A 24,218-nucleotide genomic window follows, 5' to 3' on the forward strand; every position below is an offset into this window, starting at 1 on the left:
TCGCCTGGCGGCAGTTGGTGGATCCGCAGCTGATGGTCGGCGGCTGCGCGTTTCCGGAGCCCCGGCTGGAGCTCTCCTTAGCCTCCGTCCTCCCGACGCTCCCCTCCGGGCCCGGGGCGCCTACCCGAGCGCCGCCTCGGATCAGGTGTCCGTCGAAGGCGGCACGCCCCACCTTGTCTCCCCGCGGCTCGGCGAGGTCCGGACGGCTGCCGCCTCGTCGCCATGGCTCCCACCATCCAGACCCAGGCACAGCGGGAAGATGGCCACAGGTACACGCCTCACCTTGCAGCTTTATCGTCTGTCCATGTCTCGGCGGGGCGGGGGGTCGGGCTCAGGGTCTCCGTGTAACGTCGCCAGCCCCTCAGGTCCGTGACGTCACGGAGCACTCAGTAGAGCGGGGTTTCTTTAGGTTTGGGGTGTTATCCCTTCCCCCCGTGGAGTTGGAGAATTAATGGGTTGGAGAATTAATCTTGGGAGATTTTATTCAGAAGGGCAATCCTCTTTTAAAATCTTGGAGGTGCCCCCTTCACGCTGCTGTCAATCTCGTCTTCACCTTTCTACCAATGTCTCTCTCTTGCCCACCAGGCCCAATTCCCACCGGACTCTGCCTGAGAGGTGAGTCCCTTTCTGTTTTCCTAAGAGTGTGGGCCGGGGGTGGGAAACACAGGTGGGGCCAGTTTCCACACCCAGCGTATCAGCGGTTTTTATTTCTTTATCCTCCATCCTCCTCCTCTTTGGCAACTATTAGCTTGTTCTATCCGTGGGTCTGTTTGTATTTTGTTTCGTTTATTCATTTGTTTTGTGTGGGTTGTTTTTTTAGCGGAATCATGTGGTATTTGTTTCTCTATTTCATTTAGCTAAACACCGTCTGGGTACACTCCTGTTGTCGCAAATGGCAATTTTTTATTGTCTTATTGCTGAATAACAATATAATATATATATATATACACACACACACACACACACACACACACACACACATATATATATATATATAGAGAGAGAGAGAGAGAGAGAGAGAGAGAGAGTTCTTTATCCACTCAGTTATTGATGGACATCTAGGTTGCTTCTGTATCTTGGCTATTACTAATAATGCTGCAGTGAACATAGGGTTTAATTTTTTGAGGAATCTTTGTATTGTTTTCCATAGTGGCCTCACTAATTTACAATCCCACCAACAGTGTACGAGAGTCCCCTTTTCTCTATATCCTCACCAGCACTTACTTGTTCATTCTGACAGGTGGTGACAATCATAGTGGTTTTAATTTGCATTTCCCTGATGATATTGAGCATCTTTTCATATGTCTGTTGGCCATTTGTCCTCTTTGAAAAATGTCTATTCAGGTCCTCTCCCTATCTATAAATGGATTGTGTGTGTGTGTGTGTGTGTGTGTGTTTGATGTTAAGTTGTATGAGTTCCTGATATATTTTGGATATTAACCCATTATTGGATATGTCATTTGTGAATATCTTATCTCAGTAGGTTGCATTTTCATTTTGTAGATGGTTTCTTTTGTTGTACAAAATCTTTTTAGTTTGATATAGTCCCATTTGTTTATTTTAATTTGTTTTTAAAATTTATTATTATCTCTCAATATATTTTATTGATTTCAGAAAGGAAGGGAGAGGGGGAGAGAGATAGAAACATCAATGAGAGGGAATCATTGGTACACTTCCTACTGGGGATGGAGCCTGCAACCTGGGCATTTGCCCTTGATCAGAATTGAACCTGGAATTCTTCAGTGCGAAGGCTGATGCTTTATCCACTGAGCCAAACCGACTAGAGCACGTGTCAAACACAAGGCCCGCGGGCCAAATCCGTCCCGCCAGGCCTTGCAATGTGGCCCGCACCGCGCTGTCATCACCACTCCGCTGCGTTTCCATCACAATGACAGTTTATGACTGTTCAGTAAACCATTCGGCCCGCGATTTAGGCTGGATTTTAGATTTTGGCCCCTTCTCTGAGTTCGACACCCCTAGACTAGAGCTATGTTTTGGCTTTTTAAAATATATTTTTATTGATTTCAGAAAGGAAGGGAGAGGGGGTGGAGAGAGAAGAGAGAGAGAGAGAGAGAGAGAGAGAGAGAGAGAGAGAGAGAGAGAGAGAATGCCATCAGTGATGATGATCATTGTTCAGCAGATCCCTGCATGCCTCCCATAACTCAGGCATGTGCCCTGATGGGGAATAGAACCTCCACCTTCTGGTTCATAGGTTGACACCCAACCACTGAGCAACACTGCCTGGGGGATCTATATATGTTTTTATGCTAGTACCATACTGTTCTGATTATTGTAGCTTTCTATCATAGCTTATCAGGGAATATGGAACATCCTTCCACCTTGTTCTTTCTCAAAATTTCTTTTGCTCTTTGGATTTTTTTGTGGTTCCATAGAAATTTTAGGATTAATTGTAGTTCTGAGAGGAATGCCATTGGTGTGTGTGTTTTTTGTTTTTGTTTTTAAAAAAATATATTTTATTGAGTTTTTACAGAGAGGAAAGGAGAGGGAGAGAGAGTTAGAAACATCGATGAGAGAGAAACATCAATCAGCTGCCTCCTGCACACCCCCCCCCACCCCCCACTGGGGATGTGCCTGCAACCAATGTACGTGCCCTTGACTGAAATTGAACCTGGGACCCTCCAGTCTGCAGGCCAACACTTTATCCACTGAGCCAAACCGGTTTTGGCTGCCATTAGTGTTTTAATAAGGATAACATGGACTCTGAAATTTGCTTTAGGTAGTAAGGACATTTTAATAATATTAATCCTTCCAATTGATGAGCAAGGTATGTCTTCCATTTATTCACATTTTCAATTTATTTCTTCAATGTCTTACAGTTTTCTGAGTACAGGTCTTTTACGCCTTTGGTTAAATTTATTCCTAGGTGTTTTATGCTTTTTGATGCAATTATAAATGGGATTTTCTTCATTTCTCCTTATCATTTGTTGTTAGTATGTAGAAATGCAACAGATTTCTGTATATTGATTCTGTATCCTGCAACTTTACTGAATTCATTCTAATTTCTTTTTGCCGAGATTATTTAGGGTTTTTTTTTTACATATTGTAAGTTTTCTGCAAATAATAGTATTACTTCTTCCTTTCTAATTTGGATGCCTTTTTCTTTCTTTTTTTCTTGTCTGATTGCTGTGGCTAGGATTTCCAATACGTTGAATAGAAGTGGTGGCAATGAGTATCCTTGTCTTATTTCTGATCTTAGAGAAAAAGCTTTCAACTTTTAACCACTGAGTATATTAGGTGGGTTTGGCATATATAAGCCTTTATTATGTTATGTTCCTTCCATATGCACTTTGTTGAGAGTTTTTATAAAATGATGCTTTTTAAAAATTATGTGTTTATTGATTTTTAGAGAGAGAGGAAGGAAACATTAATGAGAGAGAAATATTTATTGGCTGCCTCCTGCACACCCCTATCTGATTGCTGTGGCTAGGATTTATTACATAGCTTTGTCTTCTTTAGTGTAGATTAGACCACAACCTGGCCTTCACTGGGAATTGAACTGGTGACCTTTTGATTGTTGGTTCGATGTTTGACCACTGATCCACCAAAATGATGCTTGCTTTTATCAAACGTTTTCTCTGAATCTATTGAGATGACCTATGGTTTTTATTCTTTTTAAATTTATTTTATTTTTTTATATTATTTTATTAGATTTTTAAAAATATATTTTATTGATTTTTTTACAGAGAGGAAGGGAGAGAGATAGCTAAAAAACGTCAATGAGAGAAAAACATCGACCAGCTGCTTCTTGCACACCTCCTTCCAGGGATGTGCCCGCAACCAAGGTACATGCCCCTGACGAATTGAACCCAGGACCTTTCAGTCCGCAGGCCGACGCTCCATCCACTGAGCCAAACCAGCTTTGGCTCTTTTTCTTTTTTTAACTTTTGTTGTTAATCCTCACCTGAGGATAGTTTTTCCATCCATTGATTTTTAGGGAAAGTAGAAGAGAGAGGGAAAGAGAGAGAGAAACATAGATGTGAGAGAAACACATCTATTGTCTCCTGCACGTACCCTGACCAGGGCTAGGGCTGAGGAGGAGCCTGCAACCATGTGTTCCTTTGACTGGAATTGAACCCAGGCCTCTTTGGTCCCCAGCCAGTGCTCTCTCCACTGAACCAACCTGGGTAGGGCTCTTTTTAAAAAAAATTTAAATTTAAATTTTTTAATTTTTTTAAATATAATATTTATTGTTCAGATTATTACAGGTAAACATCCCTCATAGCTCCCCTCCATCTGATTCCCCACCCCACCCCATGCCCTTACCCCCCGCCACTGTCTTCATCAATAGGTGTAAGATTTTTGTCCAATCTCTTCCTGCACCCCTCAGACCCTTTCCCACTGAAAATTGTCAGTCCACTCCCTTTCTATGTCCCTGATTCTATTATATTCACCAGTCCATTCTGTTCTTCAGATTTTTTATTCACTTGATTTTTAGATTCACTTGTTGGTAGGTATGTATTTAATGCCTTTTTGTTGTTCATAATTTTTACCTTTGCCTTTTTCTTCTTCCTCTTCTTAAAGAATACCCTTCAGCATTTCATGTAATCCTGGTTTGGTGGTGATGAACTCCTTTAACTTTTTCTTATCTGTGAAACTCTTTATCTGACCTTCAATTCTGAATGATAGCTTTGCTGGGTAGAGTAATCTTTTTTTTTTTTTTTTTAATACATTTTATTGATTTTTGTACAGAGAGGAAGGGAGAGAGATAGAGAGCTAGAAACATCGATGAGAGAGAGTCATTGATCAGCCGCCTCCTGCACACCCCCCACCGGGGATATGCCCGCAACCAAGGCACATGCCCTTGACGGGAATCGAACCCGGGACCCTTCAGTCCCCAAGCCGACGCTCTATCCATTGAGCCAAACCGATCTTGGCTGGGTAGAGTAATCTTAGTTGTAGGTTCTTGCTGTTCATCACTTTGAATATTTCTTGCCACTCCTTTATGGCCTTATAGTTTCTGTTGAGAAATCAGCTGACAGTCGTATGGGTACTCCCTTGTAGGTAACTAACAGTTTTGTGTGTGTTTTTTTTAATTTTAAATCTTTATTGTTCATATTATTACAAATGTTCCTCACTTTTTTTTCCTTCCATTGCTCCCCTCCACCAGGTTCCCACCTCACCCTCTGCCTTTCCCCCACCCCTCATTGTCTTTATCCATAGGTGCACAGTTTATGTTCAGTCTCTTCCCGCACCCCCCACTCCCCTTTTCCCTGAGAATTGTCAGTTTACTCCCCTTCCATCCCTCTGATTCTATTATATTCATATTGTTCATCAGATTTTTTAATTCCCTTGGTTTTTAGATTCACTTGATAGTCACGTATTTGTTGTTCATAGTTTTTATCTTTATTTTCTTCCTCTTCCTAAAGAACCCCCTTCAGCAATTCATATAATTCTGGTTTGGCGGTGATGAACTCCTTTAGCTTTTTTTTATTTGTGACGCTCTTTATCTGGCCTTTGATTCTGAGTGATAGCTTTGCTGGGTAAAGTATTTTTGGCTGTAGGTTCTTGCTATTCATCACCTTGAATATTTCTTGCCATTTCCTTCTGGCCTTCATGGTTTCTGTTGAGAAATCAGCTGACAGTTATATGGTTGCTCCTTTATAGGTAACTGCCTTCTTTTTTCTTGCTGCTTTTAATATTCTCTCTTTGTCTTTTGCTCTTCGAATTTTAATTATGATGTGTCTTGGTGTGGTCCTCTTTGGATTCCTTTTGTTTGGGGTTCTGTGCGCTTCCTGGACTTGTAAGTCTAATTTTTTTACCAGGTGGGGGAAGTTTTCTGTCACTATTTCTTCCAGTAGGTTTTCAGTATCTTGCTCTCTCTCATCTTCTGGGACCCCCATAATTCTGATGTTGGTTCGCTTGAAGTTGTCCCAGAGGTTTCTTATACTGTCTTCAACTTTCTGGATTCTCTTGTCTTTTTGCTTTTGCAGAGGAGTGTCTGCTAGCTCTTTATGTTCCAAATCTTTTTTAAAAAAATATATTTTATTGATTTTCCACAGAGAGGAAAAGAGAGGGATAGAGAGTTAGAAACGTCGATGAGAGAGAAACATCGACCAGCTGCCTCCTGTACACCCCCTACCGGGGATGTGCCCACAACCAATGTACATGCCCTTGACCGGAATCAAACCTGGGACCTTTCAGTCCACAGACTGATGCTCTATCCACTGGGCCAAACCAGTTTTGGCTATGTTCCAAATCTTTGACTTGATTCTTGTGACCTTCCATTCTGTTTTTAGGACTCTGTATAATATTTTTTATTTCAGACAATGTATTATTTCTAGCTGATCCCTTTTTATTTCTAGTTGATCCCTTTCCCTTTTCATATCCTCATAGGTCTCGTTTATTTTATTGGCCTTTTCTAGGAAATTCTTGTAAAACCTTATAACCGTGGTTTTGAATTCTATATCCAGTCGCTTGTTGTCCTCCATTTCTTTCGTTTGTGATCTGTTTCCTTGTCTCGGCATTTTCGCTGCTTCCCTGAGTTGGTAGGGTGGCTTTGTGTGTTAAGGTGTCCTATATGGTTCAGTGGGTCAGCCTCCCAGTTACCTGAGGTGGACACTCTTGGTGGACCCCTTTGTGGACTGTGTGTACAGCCTTATTGTAGTTAAGACTTAATTGATGTTGGTATCACTGGGAGGAACTGACCTCCAGGCCAATTGGTTGTGAGGATCAACTGTGTCTATGCCGGGAGACAGCCTTATTTGACTAGACTTGGAAAATTGCAAAAGTCTCAAGTGTTCAGCTTGGATGGGGCAGAGTTTCATGGTGGAGCCTACAGCGTTGGCTTCCTGTCAGCCCTGCCCTACGAGGTTCCTGAGTTTCAGTGTTCCTCAGTATCCTTTGGTACTCCCTGCTTTGGTACTCGCTGCAAGCACCTCTGAGAGAAAGGTGCCCTTGAGTTTTACCTGCTACCAGACAGTCTAGACTAGAGGTGTCAAACTCAATCAGAGAAGGGGCCAAAATCTAAAATCCAGCCTAAATCGCGGGCCGAATGGTTTACTGAACAGTCATAAACTGTCATTGTGATGGAAACGCAGCGGAGTGCAGTGATGACAGCGCGGTACGGGCCACATTGCAAGGCCTGGCGGGACGGATTTGGCCCGCGGGCCTTGTGTTTGACACATGTGGTCTAGACTCTCCCCCAATGAGTCCGGAACTGGGGTTCAGTGCACTTGGGAGTGGGGTTGGAAGTGGGGGTCAGTGCAGTCCAGAGCTTTTGTCTCCTTCCCGCCAGGACAATCCAGCGGCACAGTCAACAGTTCATCCTCTGTGTGCAACTGGGGTTCAGAGCAGTTGGAACTGGGGCTCAGCACATTTCGGAGCTTTTGTCTCCTTCCCGCTAGGGCAATCTAGCAGCAGAGCCAACAGTCCGTCCTCTGCACGCAATGTGCGCGACTCCCGGGGCTCTGTCTTTCGCTGCTCCCTGAGTTTCCGCCGTACAGCCTAGAATCCCTCTGTATGAGCCTGGGCCCTAGGGTCTCGCCCAGAACTGGGGTTCAGTGCAGTAGGAACTGGGGTTCAGCACAGTCCGGAGCTTTTATCTCCTTCCTGCTAAGGAATGCCAGCCAGCACTCAGCTGCCCCCCTTCTCTGGCTCCCTCCTCTCCCCATGCGCGCACCGTGTCTCCGTACCTTAGGCTTTTACAGCTCCTCTGATTTTCCTTCTGGTTTTCTCTTTCCTTCTAGGTGTAGAATTTTCTGTCAGTCAACTTTTCTGTAGTTCTGGATAATGTCCATTTTGTATTTTAGTTGTATTTTTTTGAAATTGTTGTGTGAGGCTGCAGTTAGGCGTTCACCTATGCCGCCTTCCTGGTTTCTCTCCTAACTGTTTTCCCCTTGCTGCTTTTAAGATTCTCTCTTTGGCTGAGACCGGTTTGGCTCAGTGGATAGAGCGTCAGCCTGCGAACTGAAAGGTCCCGGGTTCAATTCCGGTAGAGGGCATGTACCTTGGCTGTGTGCACATCCCCAGTGGGAGGTGTGCAAGAGGCAGCTGATCGATGATTCTCTCTCATCAATGTTTCTAACTCTCTATCCCTCTCTCTTCCTCTCTGCAAAAAATCAATAAAATGTATTTAAAAAAAAAAAAAAGATTCTCTCTTTGTCTTTTGCTCTTGGCATTTTAATTATGATGTGTCTTGGTGTGGTTCTCTTTGGATTCCTCTTGTTTGGGGTTCTGTGTACTTCCTGGACTTGTAAGTCTATTTCTTTCTCCAGCTAGGGAAAGTTTTCTGTCATTATTTCTTTCAGTAGGCCTTCAGTATCCTGCTCTCTCTCCTCTTCTGGCATCCCAAAAATCCAGATGTTGGTACGCTTAAAGCCATCCCAGAGGCTCCTTACACTATCCTCACACTTTTGGATTCTTCTTTCTTTCTGCCTCTCTGGTTCGGAATCCAGAAAGTTGAAGACAGTATATCCAGTCGCTTGTTGTCCTCCATTTCTTTCGTTTGTGATCTGTTTCCTTGTCTCGGCATTTTCGCTGCTTCCCTGAGTTGGTAGGGTGGCTTTGTGTGTTAAGGTGTCCTATATGGTTCAGTGGGTCAGCCTCCCAGTTACCTGAGGTGGACACTCTTGGTGGACCCCTTTGTGGACTGTGTGTACAGCCTTATTGTAGTTAAGACTTAATTGATGTTGGTATCACTGGGAGGAACTGACCTCATATTCCAGATCTTTGGTTTGACTCTTGGGGTATGTTCTTTTTGTTTCCTCATATTCCAGATCTTTGGTTTGACTCTTGGGGTATGTTCTTCTACAGTTGAGTTTCTATATATTCTTTATTTCAGACAGTGTATGCTTTATTTCTGACTGTCCTTTTCCATTTTTTTATTTTTTATTTTTGGCATTCTCATTAAGGTCCTTGAAGGTCTCTTCAAGTTTCTCAGCGGTTTTTTAGAAGATTCTTGAGTAACCTTATAAATGTGGTTCTGAACTGTGTTGTCCAGTAGTTTACTTTCCTCCATCTCTCCCATTCGTGACATGCTTCTTTGTCTCCGCATTTTGGCTGCCTCCCTGTGTTTATGGAGTGGCTTTGTGTGGTAGGTGACCTATAGGGGCTAGTAGCTCAGCTTCCTCAATCACCCGAGGTAGTAGTTCTTGGTCCACCCCTTTGTGGGCTGAGTGAAAAGTCTTGGTGTAGTTAAGCCTTAATTGCTGTTGATGCACTGGGAGGAATTGACCTCCAGGTCAATTGGCTGTGGGGACCTGCTGTGTCTATAATGGAAGAACTGCTGTGCTGGAGACAGGCTTATGGTGCAGGCCTTGTTTCTGTGGGGCTTTGGTGCTCACGAGTCTCTCCCGAATGTGTCACTTACGAGAGGAGTTAAAATCTGGTGTCTCACACTTACCACTAGGTACACTGGCTTCTGGATCTCCAATGGGGGTGCAGTTCAGCTACTCTCTGAGGCCACCCTGCAGGAGCTACAGGGAGAACCATGCCCTCTCCTCACTGCTTGGAGCTTGGAGGCTTTGGAGCTGTCTGTACCAGGTTTGCAAGTTTGCTAGGTTAAACTGCAGTAGAGAAGGCCATTCATATGCAAAAGCCACTGCTTGGAGCTTGGGTATGTTTGTAGATTGTGTAGGGTGGTATCTCAGAGTGTCCCTAGGCTAGGGCGTGGCAAACAGCGATGGCTGCCAGTCTTTCTGACAGCGTCCCTGGGTCTCGCGCCCCAGAACAGCAAACAATTATAATTATTCTTGCGCGCAGCTCTGCAAGCAAGCTACCCTCACTTTCTGACCCAATGACACAGTCCAGCTTCTACCCAGAAACTGGATTTCAGAGAGATTGAAAGCTTGTCTCTCTTCGGGTTGAAGAAAGCAACACCTGCCGCCAGCCAGGATCCGCCACCAGCCCGTATGGCTCGAGTGCCCCTGTACCTCAGTTTTTCAGCGCTTGTGCCCTGAATGCTTCAGTCTAGTTGTAGAGGTTCCACTCAGCCAGCTTTCCCATGGTTCTGGGTGATAGACGTTTTGTCTTTTAGTTGTAGTTTTGAAATTGTGCACGGCAGCAGTTTAGATGTTTACTTACGCTGCAATCTTGGTTCTTTTCTTTTTTTGACTTTTTATAAGAGTTTATTTGAGCCAAGCTAACATGTAAGAAAGCAAGACCTCAAATGCTCCCTTTTTTTGTAATGTGTTTGGTTTCAGTATTAAGGTAATACTGTCTCTGAAGAATGAATTTGTAAGTGTTCCTTCTTCTTCAATTTTTGGCGATAGGTTAAGGATTGATGTTAACTCTGAATGTTTGGTAGAATTCACCTATGAAGCCATTTGGTTCTGGACTTTATTTGTTGAGAGTTTATTTTTTTATTACTACTTCAATTTTATTGCCAGTAATTGGTCTTTTTAGATTTTCTATTTCAGTCTGGTTCAGTCTAAGGAGGTTATGTCATTTCTAGAAATTTATCCATTTCTTCTAGATTGTCAAATTTGTTGGCATATAATTGTATTTTTTGAGTGAGTCTGTTTATCGCTGGTGTTGGATGTACCTTCTCTTTCATTTATGATTTTATTGGGCCTTCTTTACCAAAGGTTTGTTAATTTTGTTTATCTTTTCAAGGAATCAGCTTTTAGTCTAATTGATCTTTTTTATTGTTTTTAAAATTTCTCTTTCCATTCTGACCTATGTCCTTCCTTCTGATTATTTTGGGTTTTGTTTTGTTTTGTTTTGTTTTGTTTGTTTTTTGTTCTTTTCTATTATACTTCCTTTAGGTATAGAGTTAGATTGTTCATTTGGATTTTCCTTTTTAAAAGATTTTTAAGAATTGGCTTAAAAAATATTTTTATTGATTTCAGAGAGCAAAGGAGAGGGAGGGAGAGATAGAAACATGCGTGATGAGAATCATTAATTGGCTGCCTTCTGCACACACCCCCTACTAGGGATCCAGTCTGCCCCGGGTATGTGCCCTTGACCAGAATAGAACCCTGGTCCCTTCAGTCTGCAGGCTAATGCTCTCTGTATACTGAGCCAAACTGGCTAGAACAGGATTTATTTTTAGAGTCCGCGCTGCCTCTCCAGCCCCAGCCCGCACGGCCCCGCGGCCCCTGCGTGAAGCCCACACTCGGGAGCCTCTTGCGCTATGGCCGCCGCGGGGGTGGGGGTGGAATGGTGGTGGTGGTGCCTGGCTTCTGCGCGCCTTCTCCACAGCCGGCCGTGGGCGGGGCGGCCCGGCAGTGGCTGCTGGTCGCCAGCCGCCTCCCTGGGAGCTGGGCGAGCGGCAGCGCTGTGAGGCGGCCACTGAGCCTGTTGGCCCCGGCGCGTTGCAGCTCAGAAGATAAAATAACAGTCCACCTTTTAAACCGTGACGATGAAATATTTAACAACCAAAGGAAAAATCGGTGACTCTCTGCTAGATGTTGTGATTGAAAATAATCTAGATATTGATGGTTTTGGTGCATGTGAGGGAACCTTGGCTTTCTCCACCTGCCACCTCATCTTTGGAAAGCACATATACGAGAAATTAGAAGCAATCACTGATGAGGAGAATGACTTGCTTGATCTGGTGTACGGGCTAACAGATAGATCCCGGTTGGGCTGCCAAAGTCTGTGGACAAAATGACTGTGCAACTACCAGATGCCATGTCTGATGCCAGACAATCCATTGATATGGGCAAGACCTCCTAAGATAGAATAAATGGGAATATTTTCACAAAATTTTACCCATTTTTATAATTATTATTTCTTAATTAAATGAGAGCGTGGATGAATGGGTTTACTATTATGACCTGCTCTACTACTTTAATTCACCTTGTATAACGACTGAATTTTGTAGTCTGAAAGTATGCAATCTTTATTTTGTTTACATTATAAAAAGCAAATCAAATATTAGAAAACATGGTATTTTATCAAATATATTTAGCAACTTTAGCAAAATATTTTCATATGAATTCTATGCCTAGTTGCCTATAAAGGAGGTTTAAAAAGGCACTGTCCCTGTGAGATGCAGGTGAAGGCAGAGATCCAAGATCACTTGTCTAGGGCCATACAGTGAATTAGGAAATTGTACCAGAACCCACATCCTGTTCTACAAATTTAATGTTTAAATTGAAACTGAAGAAATTATGAATATCTTATTTAGAATAGTAATTAGTGTGAATGTGAATGGAAAAAATACTGTTGCTTTGTTCACTGATTAATTTCAAAGATAGTTGTAACCTTATAAATATTTCAAAATTTTATTCAGTGAAAAGTTTCAAGTCTGAGCATAGGCAATGTAACTCTGTCAAATAAGTTTGATCTCAACCTTTTAAGAAGGGCTAGGTTTTACTGTTGTATTGTGTTTTGAAAGAAGTTGGGACTAAACTGGAGGAATGAAAAAAAATTATTTTTAGAGAAACATAAATGTGAGAGCAAAACATCAATTGGCTGCTTTCTGTATGCCTGCTGCCAGGACATGTGCCCTGACTGGGAATTGAACCAGCAACCCTTTGTTGCCCAGGATGACATCTAACCAAGTGAGCCATACTGGTCAGGGCTTTTGGGATTTTTCTCATTTTTTTGAGGTAGGCCTGTATAACTATGAACTTTCTTCTTAGAACTGCTTTTACTGCATTCAGTAAATCTTGAAAAGTTGTTTTCTTTCAAGATAGTTCTTGGTTTCCTTTTTTATTCATTCATTTAATAGCATGCTGTTTAGTCTCCATGTATTTGTTTTTCCAGTTCTCTTCCTGTAGTTGATTACTATTGGGTCGGCAGCTAAGTACTTGCGGATTTTAAAAAGAAAATCAAAGACAATTTTTTCATGGAACTAAATAACTTTATTCTGTAATGTATTGCCCATTTTGATCAATGACCTTTTGCCATCTTTCAGGCAGCATCATAATCCCACGTTCAAAAAACTTCTGGTTTTTATTAGCAAAAAACTGAATCAGGTACGATTTGACATCATCATCATTATTGAAATTTTTACCATTCAAGGAGTTTTGTAAAGATCGAAATAAAAAGTAATCAGATGGTGCAAGGTCAGGACTATATGGTGGATGTGGCAAAACATCCCAACCAAGCTCCATTAATTTTTGCCGAGTGACCAAAGATGTGTGTGGCCTTGCATTGTCATGATGGAATACAACACCTTTTCGATTTGTCAATTCGGGCCGCTTTTCTTCAACTGCATTGTTTAATTTTGTTAGTTGTTCAATGTAGACATCAGAATTGATCGTTCGGTTGGGTGGTAAGAGTTCAAAGTAGACAATTCCTTTGTAATCCCACCAAACTGATAACAAAACCTTCTTTTGATGAATATCAGCTTTTGATGTTGTTTGAGTTGGTTCACCTGGCCTGCTCCACGATCTTTTCCGCTTGATATTGTTGTAAACAACCCATTTTTCATTGCCAGTTATCAGTCGTTTTAAAAATGGATCATTTTCATTATGTTTCTTTAGCAAATCGCAGCTGCTAATGCGTTGCGTTAACTGTGATTCTTTCAGTTCGTGAGGAACCCATGTATCGAGTTTTTGAACATAGCCAAGTTGTTTTAAGTGATTTTCAATGCATGTATGTGATACATGAAGCTTCTCTGCAATCTCACGTGTTGTACTGTGACAGTCCGAATTGATTATTGCTTTGATTAGGGCGTCATCAACTTCAACTGGACGACCAGAGCGTTTTTCATCTTTGAGTGAAAAATCACCAGAACGAAATTTGGCAAACCAATTTTGACACTGCCGTTCTTTTAAGGCTTCGTCACCATAAACAGCACATAACTTTTTATGAGCTTGCAATGCGTTTTTCCCTTGTGGAAATAAAAAAGCAAAATATGACGAAAATGTGCCTTTTGATTTTCCATTTTTCAACGAACGCCAAACGAAAACTACAAAACAGATCAAAAAACTTTTTTTTACTGATTAACAGCTGAATAGCCAACTACCAAATAACAAAATGTGTTTTACATTTGTACTACGTCTGCAAACCTAAAAATTCAACTGAAGCCATATGTGTGAAACCCGCAATTACTTAGCTGCCGACCCAATAATTTGATGATATTGAGGTTAAAAAAGATGCTTGATAATGATTTCAATCTTTTTGAATTTAAGGCTTGTTTTGTGGTCTTAGTCTGGAGGGTGTGCCATGTGCATTTTATTTTAAATATATATTTTATTGAGTTTTTACAGAGAGGTAGAGAGAGGGATAGAGAGTTAGAAACATCAATGAGAGAGAAACATCAATTAGCTGCCTCTTGCACACCCCATACTGGGGATATGCCTGCAACCAAGGCACATGCCCTTGACCGGAATCAAACCCGGACCCTTCAGTCCGCAGACCTAGGCTCTATCCCCTACGCCAAACTGGTTTTAGCTGCCTTGTGCATTTTGAAAATGTGCCTTCTGCAGCTTTTGGGATGAAACATTCTATAAATGTCCATCAAGTCCATCTGTCTAATGTGACATTTAAGGCCATTATTTCCCTATTAATTTTGTGTCTTGATGAACTCACCCATTGATGTGAATGGAGTATTAAAGTTACCAACTATATTTTATTACCGTGGATTTCTCCCTTTATGTCCATTAATATTTGCTTTATATATTTAGGTGCATCTATGTTGGGTAGGTAGATATTTATAATTGCTTTATTCTCTTCTTGGATTTACCCTCTATAATTATGTAATGTCCTTGTCTTTACATTTTTTGTTTTAAAGTCTATTTTCTTGCCATTTGAAAACAATAATTTATTGCTTTTTCCTCCAAAGCTTTGTGAATTTACACAAACAAAAAATCAAAGTTTACAGACTGCTTATTTCAGACTAAGAATGCAAGAGGTGAAAACCTGGGTCATGGGTGTGTACCAGATATGCACTGGCATTAGAAACAAGGCCTCCCTAGATTTATTTTATTGCCTTCAGAGATGATGCATCACTCACACCATCTCACATGCTACATGTGGGTCCTTAGTCAAAGTCAATGGAATGGTACAGAGGTTTGTTTTTTGCTATATGAAATTTTCAGTTCATTTCTGAAAAATAAATTGGCCAATAAATTCATTTTGTTCTGCTTCTACTTTACACAAAGCTTCATATTCAATCCGATACCTTTCAGGCTGCATTCTTTTCTGTTATTAGTGCTTGGAGTTATTGCTATTGGGCTTCTCTCTGCTTTGCTATAGATTTGAGCAAATTCTGAGCACCAAAAGCCTTCATCTTCTCATTTTCTGCTTCTTTTGTAAGTTGGTCAACAAATAAACCAACTATTTTCTGAAATGGCCAATTTTGTCCATAAAGCCCTTATACTCTTCCTTGAGCTCTATGGTCTGGGTAACCTCTGGGCCCAACATCTGCAGCTTGTTCAGTTCATCAAAGTGTAGCTCTGCTTCACCCAGGATGTCCTTGTCCATAGCTTCCGACCCTACAGTTGTGGCACTTGGCAGCCCAGGCTGAAGGTAGTTTCTCTTCGGTCCATGGCTGCAGTACCTGGCCCACCAATCTCAGCTGCTGCCACGGCTACAGTTTATTTAATTTTTATTGAAAATTATAGCCTGTCTGATGTGGCTCAGTGGATTAAGCATTGACCCATAGACCTAGAGGTCCCAGGTTTGATTCCCAGTTCAGGGCACATGACTAGGTTGCAGGCCTGATCCTCAGTAGGGAATGTGCACGAGGCCAACTGATAAATGTTCGCTCTCATAGATGTTTCTCTCTCTTCCACTCTATCTACAAATAAATAAAAACATTAAAAAAAACAAAAAACATATTTACTGATTTTTAGAGAGAAACATTTGTTGTTCCACTTATTTATGCATTCATTGGTTGATGTGCCCTGACTGGGGATTGAATCTGCAACTTTGGCATATCAGAACAATGCTCTAACCCAGTGGTCGGCAAACTGCAGCTTTCAAGCCACATGCAGCTTTTTGGCCCTTTGAGTGTGGCTCTTCCACAAAACATCACGTGCGGGCGCACACATACTGTGTTTCCCCGAAAATAAGACCTACTTACAGGTTTCCTTCTGAGTGAAATATAAGGCATCCCCCAAAAATAAGGCCCCCCTAGGCTAAACATGAGAGATTTGGTCCACTGATTCTAAAATGGAGTCACAAGAAATTCACCAGGAAATTCAGGAATTGGATTGTTACGATGATGTTCCAGAAGATGACATGATTGTCATTGAATAAATGAGTAAATTCTTTAAAAAAAATATATATTTTATTGATTTTTCACAGAGAGGAAGAGAGAGGGATAGAGAGTCAGAAACATCGATGAGAGAGAATCATCGATCAGCTGCCTCTTGCACACACCCTACTGGGGATGTGCCCACAACTAAGGTACATGCCCTTGACCAGAATTGAACCTGGGACCTTTCAGTCCGCAGGCCGACGCTCTATCCACTGAGCCAAACCAGTCTCGGCTTGAGTAAATTCTTGATACTGTAGGATTCACAGTTTGTCTGGTTTGTGTTGACAACTACTGTACTACCGTACCGTATACAGGTAATGAACTTTATTTTCATTTAACAATAAATGTGTACCATATTCTTCTTCATGGAAAAATAAGACATCCCCTGAAAATAAGACCTAGCGCATCTTTGGGAGCAAAAATTAATATAACACAGTCTTATTTTCGGGGAAACAGGGTACAAACTTCGTAGCCCATGCGCAGAAGTTGGTTTTCAGTCTGGGTGAATCTAATTGAAGTAGCGTTAGAACACTCAAGGGGCCAAAGAGTCACATGTGACTTGCAAGCCGTGGTTTGCTGACTACTGCTCTAACCAATTGAACTACTTGGCCAGGGCTCCAGCTTTCCTTTTGTTTCTATTTATATGGGATATCTTTTTTCCATCCTTTCACTTTCAACCGGTATGTCTTTTTTATTTTTTTATAGATATATTTTTTATTTCAGAGAGGAAGGGAGAGAGAGAGGTAAAACATCAGTGATGAGAGAGAATCATTGATCTACTGGGGATCGAGCCTGCAACACGGGCATGTGCCCCAACTGGGAATCTAACCATGACCTCCAGATTCATAGGTGGACATTCAGCCACTGAGCCATGTCAGCTAGGACAGTGTATGGTTTTTTTTAAAAAAATATTTTTTTAATTGATTTTAGGGAGGGAGAGAGAAACATCAATGAGAGAGAACACTGATTGCCTGCCTCCTGCATGCCCCCTACTGGGGATCTGGTCTGCAACCCAGGCATGTGCCCTGACTGGAATTGAACCATTGACACTCCCCTCCCTGAGCCATTCCCCCCCTGGGCAACCCCCACTGCCCCAGTGTCTGTGTCCACTAATATGCATACATACAAGTCCTTTGGTTGCTAACTCCCCCTCCCCTGCCATTTATCTCTGGATCTATTCTTGTTCATCAAATTAGGGTCATGTTTTTTAATCTATTCAGCCATAATATCTGTTGGAGTACTTAATCCATTTACATTTAAATTATTGATAAGTATGCACTAATTGCATTTTGTTCATTGTTTTTTGGTCTTTTTAATAGCTCTCCTTTGTTCCTTTCTTGTGGTTTGCTGGCTTTCTCTAATATTTTGTTTGGGTTCTTTCTCTTTTTTGTACTTTTTGAGGTATATGTCAATCACTAGCAGTTAAAGCTTATAGGCATTTAAATTCAAATATATTCTTTTTTTTTTTTAAATATATATTTTATTGATTTTTATACAGAGAGGAAGGGAGAGAGATAGAGAGTTAGAAACATCGATGAGAGTCATCGATCAGCTGCCTCTTGCACGCCCCCTACTGGGGATGTGCCCGCAACCAAAGTACGTGCCCTTGACCGGAATCGAACCCGGGGCCCTTCAGTCCCCAAGCCGACGCTCTATCCATTGAGCCAAACCGGTCCTGGCTCAAATATATTCTATAAGGATTACATTTTTATACCACATTTTATATTATTTAATGTTGTTTTAGGTCTTTTTTGTGTTGTCTACTCTCTACTGTAGTTTGAGTTGCCTTTGATGCTTTTTCCTTTGGCCTTCAGAGTAGCTTTTTAAAAGAGCCATTCTGTTCCTAGATCTGGAGTGGTCTGCCGAGTCAAGTACTGCAATAGCCTCCCCGACATCCCCTTTGACCCCAAGTTCATTACCTACCCTTTCGACCAGAACAGGTGAGATTTAAGATTGGGAATGGGAAATAACTCAATAGTATGAGCTCCTTGCAGGCAAAGACTGCTTCTCGTTGACTGTTCTCTCCTCTGGGCCTAGAATAGTACCTTGCACATACTATAGTAGTAGGTGCCTGGTAAATATATATATATATATATTTTTTTAAATATATTTTATTGTTTTTGTACAGAGAGGGGGAGAGATAGAGAGTTAGAAACATCGATGAGAGAGAGTCATCAATCAGCTGCCTCTTGCACACCCCCTACTGGGGATATGCCCGCAACCAAGGTACATGCCCTTGACCGGAATCGAATCCAGGACCCTTCAGTCCCCAAGCCGACGCTCTATCCATTGAGCCAAACCGGTCTCGGCCTGGTAAATATTTGTTAATGAGCAAGCAGTGTCCAAGTTTCTTCCCACTGGAGAACCAGTATTTGGACTTGAACATGGGGGAACATTCCTCTGAGTTCCTCCCTGTAGAAATTTAGCCTCTGTGAAGCAGGGATTTGAGGGGTAAAGCTGAGTCAGGAAACCATAATGGGCATGTTTCCCTACCTAGGTTCGTTCAGTACAAAGCAACTTCCTTGGAAAAACAGCACAAACATGACCTCCTGACTGAGCCAGACCTGGGGGTCACCATCGATCTCATCAACCCTGACACCTACCGCATTGACCCCAATGGTATGTAGGGAGGCAGGGAGGGCGTCCTTTAGGCTAGCAAAGGCCAGGCCTGGACCTCTATCATCGTTTCTTACTCCCTTACTCTCCTCTAGTACTCTTAGATCCAGCTGATGAGAAGCTTCTGGAAGAGGAGATTCAGGCCCCCACTAGCTCCAAGAGGTAAGGGGATAGGATGCTGAGTGGGGACTGGGCACTGGCTCCAATGGAAGGAGGGTGGTGAGGTCCTGAAGTGCCTGATCCTCCACTTTAGGTCTCAGCAGCATGCAAAGGTGGTGCCATGGATGCGGAAGACAGAGTATATCTCCACCGAGTTCAACCGTTATGGCGTCTCCAATGAGAAGCCTGAGGTCAAGTAAGTTGTGGTAGGTAGGGAGGAAACGTGGAAGTTTCAGGTGTGTCCAGCAGTGGTCCCTAAAAGCCTTTCTTTCTCTTCACCCCTAGGATTGGGGTTTCTGTAAAACAGCAGTTCACTGAGGAAGAAATTTACAAAGATAGGGATAGCCAGATAACAGCCATTGAGAAGACTTTTGAGGATGCCCAGAAGTCGGTAACTGAAGGACTAAGATGGGGAGGCAGAAAAAGAGGTGGCTTCAAAACTCTTCATCCTCCTCCTCCTCACCCTGTTTGTGTCCCTACCAGATCTCCCAGCATTACAGCAAGCCCCGAGTGACACCGGTGGAGGTCATGCCCGTCTTCCCAGACTTTAAGGTCAGATTTGGTACACAGGAGGCAGAGTTGTGTTATCTTTGCATGTCTCACTTCTAACTCCAGTGTCCTCTGTCCACAGATGTGGATTAATCCATGCGCTCAGGTAATCTTTGACTCTGACCCAGCCCCCAAGGACACGAGTGGTGCAGCTGCATTGGAGATGATGTCTCAAGCCATGATCAGGTAAGTGGCACTGCTGCCAACCTTGGCCTATTTCTCATTGCCCTTTGTCCTCATTTATCACTGCTTTTCCTCTTCCCCAATCAGGGGCATGATGGATGAGGAAGGGAACCAGTTTGTGGCCTACTTCCTGCCTGTGGAAGAGACGTTGAAGAAACGAAAGCGGGACCAGGAGGAGGAGATGGATTATGCACCGGATGATGTGTGCGTGGGTTGTGGACCGAGAAGTGTGTATCCCTTTCTCCCTCATAGGGAACAAATGGGGCTAACCCTGTCCCCCTCATCCTCAGATATGACTACAAGATTGCTCGGGAATATAACTGGAATGTGAAGAACAAAGCTAGCAAGGGTTATGAGGAAAACTACTTCTTCATCTTCCGAGAGGGTGATGGAGTGTACTACAATGAGTTGGAGACCAGGTACTTGGCACATATTTCTACCTCAGATTAGCATGGGCCTGTGCTTCAGGGTCAAGATCCTAGGATATACCACCCTGGAGGACATTTGTACCTAAAGATTTGTCACAGAAGCCTGTTCATGCATGTGGGCTAGCTCTGTTTCTAACACAGTAACCCACAGAGAAAGTGTTACATAAACACTGAAGCTCTTTAGACCTTTTGTGTAGGGTAGACAGCCAAATTTCCCGATATTAAGAGATTTCATGTGAAAGAAAACATAGCTAAAGTATTGGATTATACATAAAATTAGCATATTTAAAATGAGATCCTAGATACCCAAGTTAAAAAATGTGACCCCAAAAACTCTTCTCCGATGGCTAAAAGTTTATTTTTGGCTAAGGCCTTTGGTGTAAGGGTTGGAAAAAAGTGTGACCTTGAATTTTAAGTAGAGATTACAAATTCTGATCCTGTAAGCCAAGCAGGAAATTTGAAAGAAGGCACAATGGGCTGGTGGGATCTGGGTGACCTAGAACTGTTGGCATTCTCCAAGGGGCACCACAACCCAGCTCAACAAAAGATTCCAACCCATTGCTGATAAGTTGTAGGAAGCAAAAAGACCTGGTGGGGCCATAGATTCATATTTTTCCCTAAACCAGACATTTAGGGTCTATGTTTTTAAGCATTGGTAACTAATTCACATTAAAATTTATACACACACTTTATGAAGTGCAGAGCAACCAAACTGCCCCTCACCTGCCCCAAAATAGAGTTTAATCTCCCTTATTAAATCTGTATTTATTCTCATCTGTTCTGGGCTATGCATTGGTGAGGAATTGAAGAACCACGCTGGAGTTCTCACTGGGGGTTTTTAACTGAATCTTCCACACCCCTCCCCAACTTGCCCACTGCAGGGTCCGCCTAAGTAAGCGCAGGGCCAAGGCTGGGGTTCAGTCGGGTACCAATGCCCTGCTTGTGGTCAAACACCGGGACATGAATGAGAAGGAATTAGAAGCCCAGGTAACAATTACCACTGGCTCAGGGCACCCAAGGGGTGGTGGGTAAAAGGGACACAGAAACCTGATAGAATACTTTCCCTTCCCCCCTGCTGCTTCCCAGGAGGCACGGAAGGCCCAGCTGGAGAACCATGAACCTGAGGAAGAGGAGGAAGAGGAAATGGAGACAGAAGAGAAAGAAGCTGGGGGCTCAGGTAAAGCTGCATGGGCTAATCCCTGGGAACTCTGGGAGGGTGGGAAACTGGGTCTCACTTCTTTCTGTTCTCTCACAGATGAGGAGCAAGAGAAGGACAGCAGCAGTGAGAAAGAAGGCAGTGAGGATGAACGCTCAGGCAGTGAGAGTGAGCGGGAAGAGGGTGACAGGGATGAAGCAAGTGACAAGAGTGGTAGCGGCGAGGAGAGCAGTGAGGATGAGGCCCGAGCGGCCCGGGACCAGGAGGAGATCTTCGGCAGTGATGCGGATTCAGAGGACGCAGACTCTGATGACGACGGAGGACGGGCCCGTGGCAGCGACAATGATTCAGAGAGTGGCAGCGATGGAGGTGACCAGCGGAGCCCCAGCCCCAGCCGCAGCCGCAGCCCCAGCGGCAGCGCCAGTCCCTTCCCCAGTGGCAGCGAGCACTCAGCCCAGGAGGATGGCAGTGAAGCCCCAGCTTCTGATTCCAGCGAAGCCGACAGTGACAGTGACTGAATCCTTTCAGGGCTGGCACAGACATTATTATGCACAGGAAGGCACTTTTCTGTGGTGTATTTGTGAGCCTTTCAATGTTTCCCTTCCCTCCTCCAAACCTTTGCTGTTAATAAAACCAGTTTCTCCCCTTCCCAGTCCTTATGGTCTCCTTCTGCCTACATCTCCCCCTCCCACTCCGTCACCCTCTCCATCCCTACCCCAGGTACTCAGTGGCCTCAGCTTAATGGCACAGAAGCAAAGGTGACAGGTTTTCAATGAAATGTAGCATAACAAAGAAGCCTTTTTTTGTTATGTTTTTTTTTTTTTCTTTCCAAAATAAGCCCAGACCATTAAACAAGTGAAATTCCAACAAATAAATCTCCAACAGCGAGAAAAACTGTACAGTTACTCAAAGCTGATTCTGCCCGTGGGGCTGGGGATAAAAGGGTGAAGTTATGGTGAGGGTGGGTGGGGTGGGGAGGGAGACTGGGGGCTGGAGCTGGAGAGGGTCAGGGTCCTGCCCATCAGAGTGAGGCCGCCAGCGTCCTGCACACTCTGGTCAGGTTGGGGGCGGTGTTGACCGGGGAACGGGGGGGGGGGGGGGGGGGGGGGAGAAGAGGGGTGTCCCTCACCACCTCCCAGTGCCAGGCAGAGCCAGCTCACCCTGATGAATAGTGAACAAGATGGGACTGGCTGGAAGGAGGCGAGGGTCCTGTAAGAGGGACACCCTGCAGATTCCAAACGAGGTGGCCCCTGTCCATCCCACTTCCCTGGGCTAGTGGGAGGGGAATTAGGGAAGCCCTGGGAGTTTGAGGGGAATGAGCAAAGGCACAGAAACATGGAGGGGCCGGGGTGGGGGACTTGCATAGGTTGATGAGTGTGCAAGAGGTACATAAATAAACCTGACACCCCACCCAGCCCGGCACTGGGAGAGGAGGTAGGAACCTGGAGCAGGTCCCCAGGGCTACACCCCCTCTCCCCCAGGCTTTCTCCCTCCCTGGGCTCAGAGTTGAGGGAGGTCCAGACCTGGAGGGCAGGGGCAAAAATAGGGGAATGGGGTGAGAGTGCTGGGAGGGCGGTGGTTTTAAAATTTTTTTGGTTTTTTTTTTTTCCCCAACATCTTTAATAACATACACAATGGTTACCAGCCATATTCATAACAAAAGTTATTCATAAAATGTATCTAAAAATAACATTTTTTTTTTCCCTTTCGGTGTGAAAAGCTTGAGAATGTCCCAGTGTGCGTGGGAGGGTTGAGGGGAGAGGGGGCTGGAATAGGGGACCCTGGCTTCCCCACAACCTGAACCCTCAAATCCCCTCCCTCCACCTGGGCCCCAGCACAACCCAGGGACCAGAGGCTCTGTATGACTCCAGGGCTGGATATTTCTGGGTTATGATATAGTGTTCCACTTAATGAGGTCATGACATAATGGGGAGTGGGGGAAGGATGAGAGAAAAGGGGGTGGGGAAAGAAACCAAAACCAAACAATCCCCTTTCCCTTATTCCTTACCCCCAAGTCTTTCAGCAACCAGACCTGGGAGTGAAGAGTATTTTGATGGGGGAAGGGGATGTTAAGGCAACAGACTTCCTGACCTCATTGGCGGTCCTGGCTCCCCACCTTCAACTTCTGCATCTGGGGAGCCAAGGCTGGGGGAAGTGGGGAGGGCTAGGGGGTCTGGAGAAAGGGGCTCTGCCCCTCTCCCCTCATAAAATTCAGGTTCCCCCTGCCACTTTCTTGGCTCAGAGAGAGGCCTGGGGATTCTAAAAATGAGGGAATGATCAGAGAAAAACCGTTAAGAACTATATAAATATGTATCTTAAATAGGCCTAAGAAATTAATTGTAGAGAACCTTTGATAAACAGGGCAAAAGGAGGTGAGAAGAGGATGGCTCCTGTCCTCGGGGAATGATGGAATTGGGAAGGAGAAGAAGGTGGCGAGAAGAGGTTCCTCTCCTCACCTGCCTTCTCCTTAGCGCCTCAAAATAATATTCAGGAGAGCAGGTTATCTACCCTGCTTGTCTCCCCAAATGTCTGATGGTTCTGAGCAGGCCCCATAAGACAGCGGGTCAGTGAGTCTTGGGGGAGAAGGGGGCTGCTCCCTCAGGAGGGGCAGGAGGTGAACATTCTGGAGGAAACAGGGGTGGGATGGGGCCAGATGGATATAAGGAAGGAAAGGGGGCAGGCAAGTTCCTGCACCCTTTATTCTGGCTACCCCCTACATCCCCGGGCCTCAGCAGAGATCCCTCAATGGGCCCAAGAGTGAGCAAGGCATGTGCCAATGTTAAACAAAAGTTAAAAGGATGACAGAGTAGAAAAATATTAGAATGTATAGCTGAGCCAGCCCACCCTCTCGCTGTCGCAGAGAAGCCTGTTGGGGTTGGCTCCCTCCCGCCGCCCAGGGAGCCTATGGGTGCGCTGGGCTGTGGGTCCCGTCAGATGGTGGAGGTTTTGTCTGTCCCATCTGTGGTAAGAAAGGGAGGAAGGGAGGAAGATCAGGAGCTGGTGGGAAGCT

General features: G+C 44.0%; 2 protein-coding genes and 1 pseudogene across 9 annotated transcripts in view; 1 reads left to right on the forward strand and 2 right to left on the reverse strand.

The window, feature by feature from the left end:
• On the forward strand, positions 1-22,079 carry PAF1 (PAF1 homolog, Paf1/RNA polymerase II complex component). Of its 6 annotated transcripts, XM_045570887.1 has the most exons (15): positions 6-269; positions 586-615; positions 14,541-14,555; positions 17,965-18,057; positions 18,615-18,736; positions 18,829-18,895; positions 18,987-19,088; positions 19,178-19,283; positions 19,376-19,444; positions 19,524-19,627; positions 19,712-19,828; positions 19,915-20,043; positions 20,934-21,039; positions 21,139-21,229; positions 21,308-21,856. In XM_045570887.1, the coding sequence occupies exons 1-15, from the start codon at positions 223-225 to the stop codon at positions 21,724-21,726; spliced, it is 1,617 nt and encodes a 538-aa protein (XP_045426843.1). In that variant the 5' UTR covers positions 6-222; the 3' UTR covers positions 21,727-21,856. The 6 variants fall into 6 exon arrangements, with proteins under 6 accessions (XP_045426842.1, XP_036264242.1, XP_036264243.1 ...); XM_045570886.1 differs by lacking the exon at positions 20,934-21,039 and having other exon boundaries at positions 1-269; positions 21,308-22,079; XM_036408351.2 differs by lacking the exon at positions 14,541-14,555 and having other exon boundaries at positions 7-269.
• Positions 14,663-15,637, reverse strand: LOC118702438 (annotated as a pseudogene).
• Positions 22,034-24,218, reverse strand: part of SAMD4B (sterile alpha motif domain containing 4B) — a 45,599-nt gene continuing 43,414 nt past the window's right edge. For all 3 annotated transcript variants that reach the window (XM_036408346.2, XM_036408348.2, XM_036408347.2), the window contains one exon: positions 22,034-24,167. In XM_036408346.2, the coding sequence (XP_036264239.1) occupies positions 24,139-24,167 (29 nt within the window). In that variant the 3' untranslated portion in view covers positions 22,034-24,138. The remainder of the gene's footprint in view (positions 24,168-24,218) is intronic.

The sequence above is a fragment of the Pipistrellus kuhlii genome, unplaced genomic scaffold (assembly GCF_014108245.1).
Source record: "Pipistrellus kuhlii isolate mPipKuh1 unplaced genomic scaffold, mPipKuh1.p scaffold_m20_p_38, whole genome shotgun sequence".
NCBI lineage: Eukaryota > Metazoa > Chordata > Mammalia > Chiroptera > Vespertilionidae > Pipistrellus > Pipistrellus kuhlii.

Coding starts and splice junctions, on each gene's coding strand:
- PAF1 (XM_045570886.1), top strand. CDS start 223: ATGGCTCCCACCATCCAGACCCAGGCACAGCGGGAAGATGGCCACAG. Junction 19,445..19,523: donor CCGTCTTCCCAGACTTTAAG/GTCAGATTTGGT, acceptor CTCTGTCCACAG/ATGTGGATTAATCCATGCGC. Junction 20,044..21,138: donor TACAATGAGTTGGAGACCAG/GTACTTGGCACA, acceptor GCTGCTTCCCAG/GAGGCACGGAAGGCCCAGCT.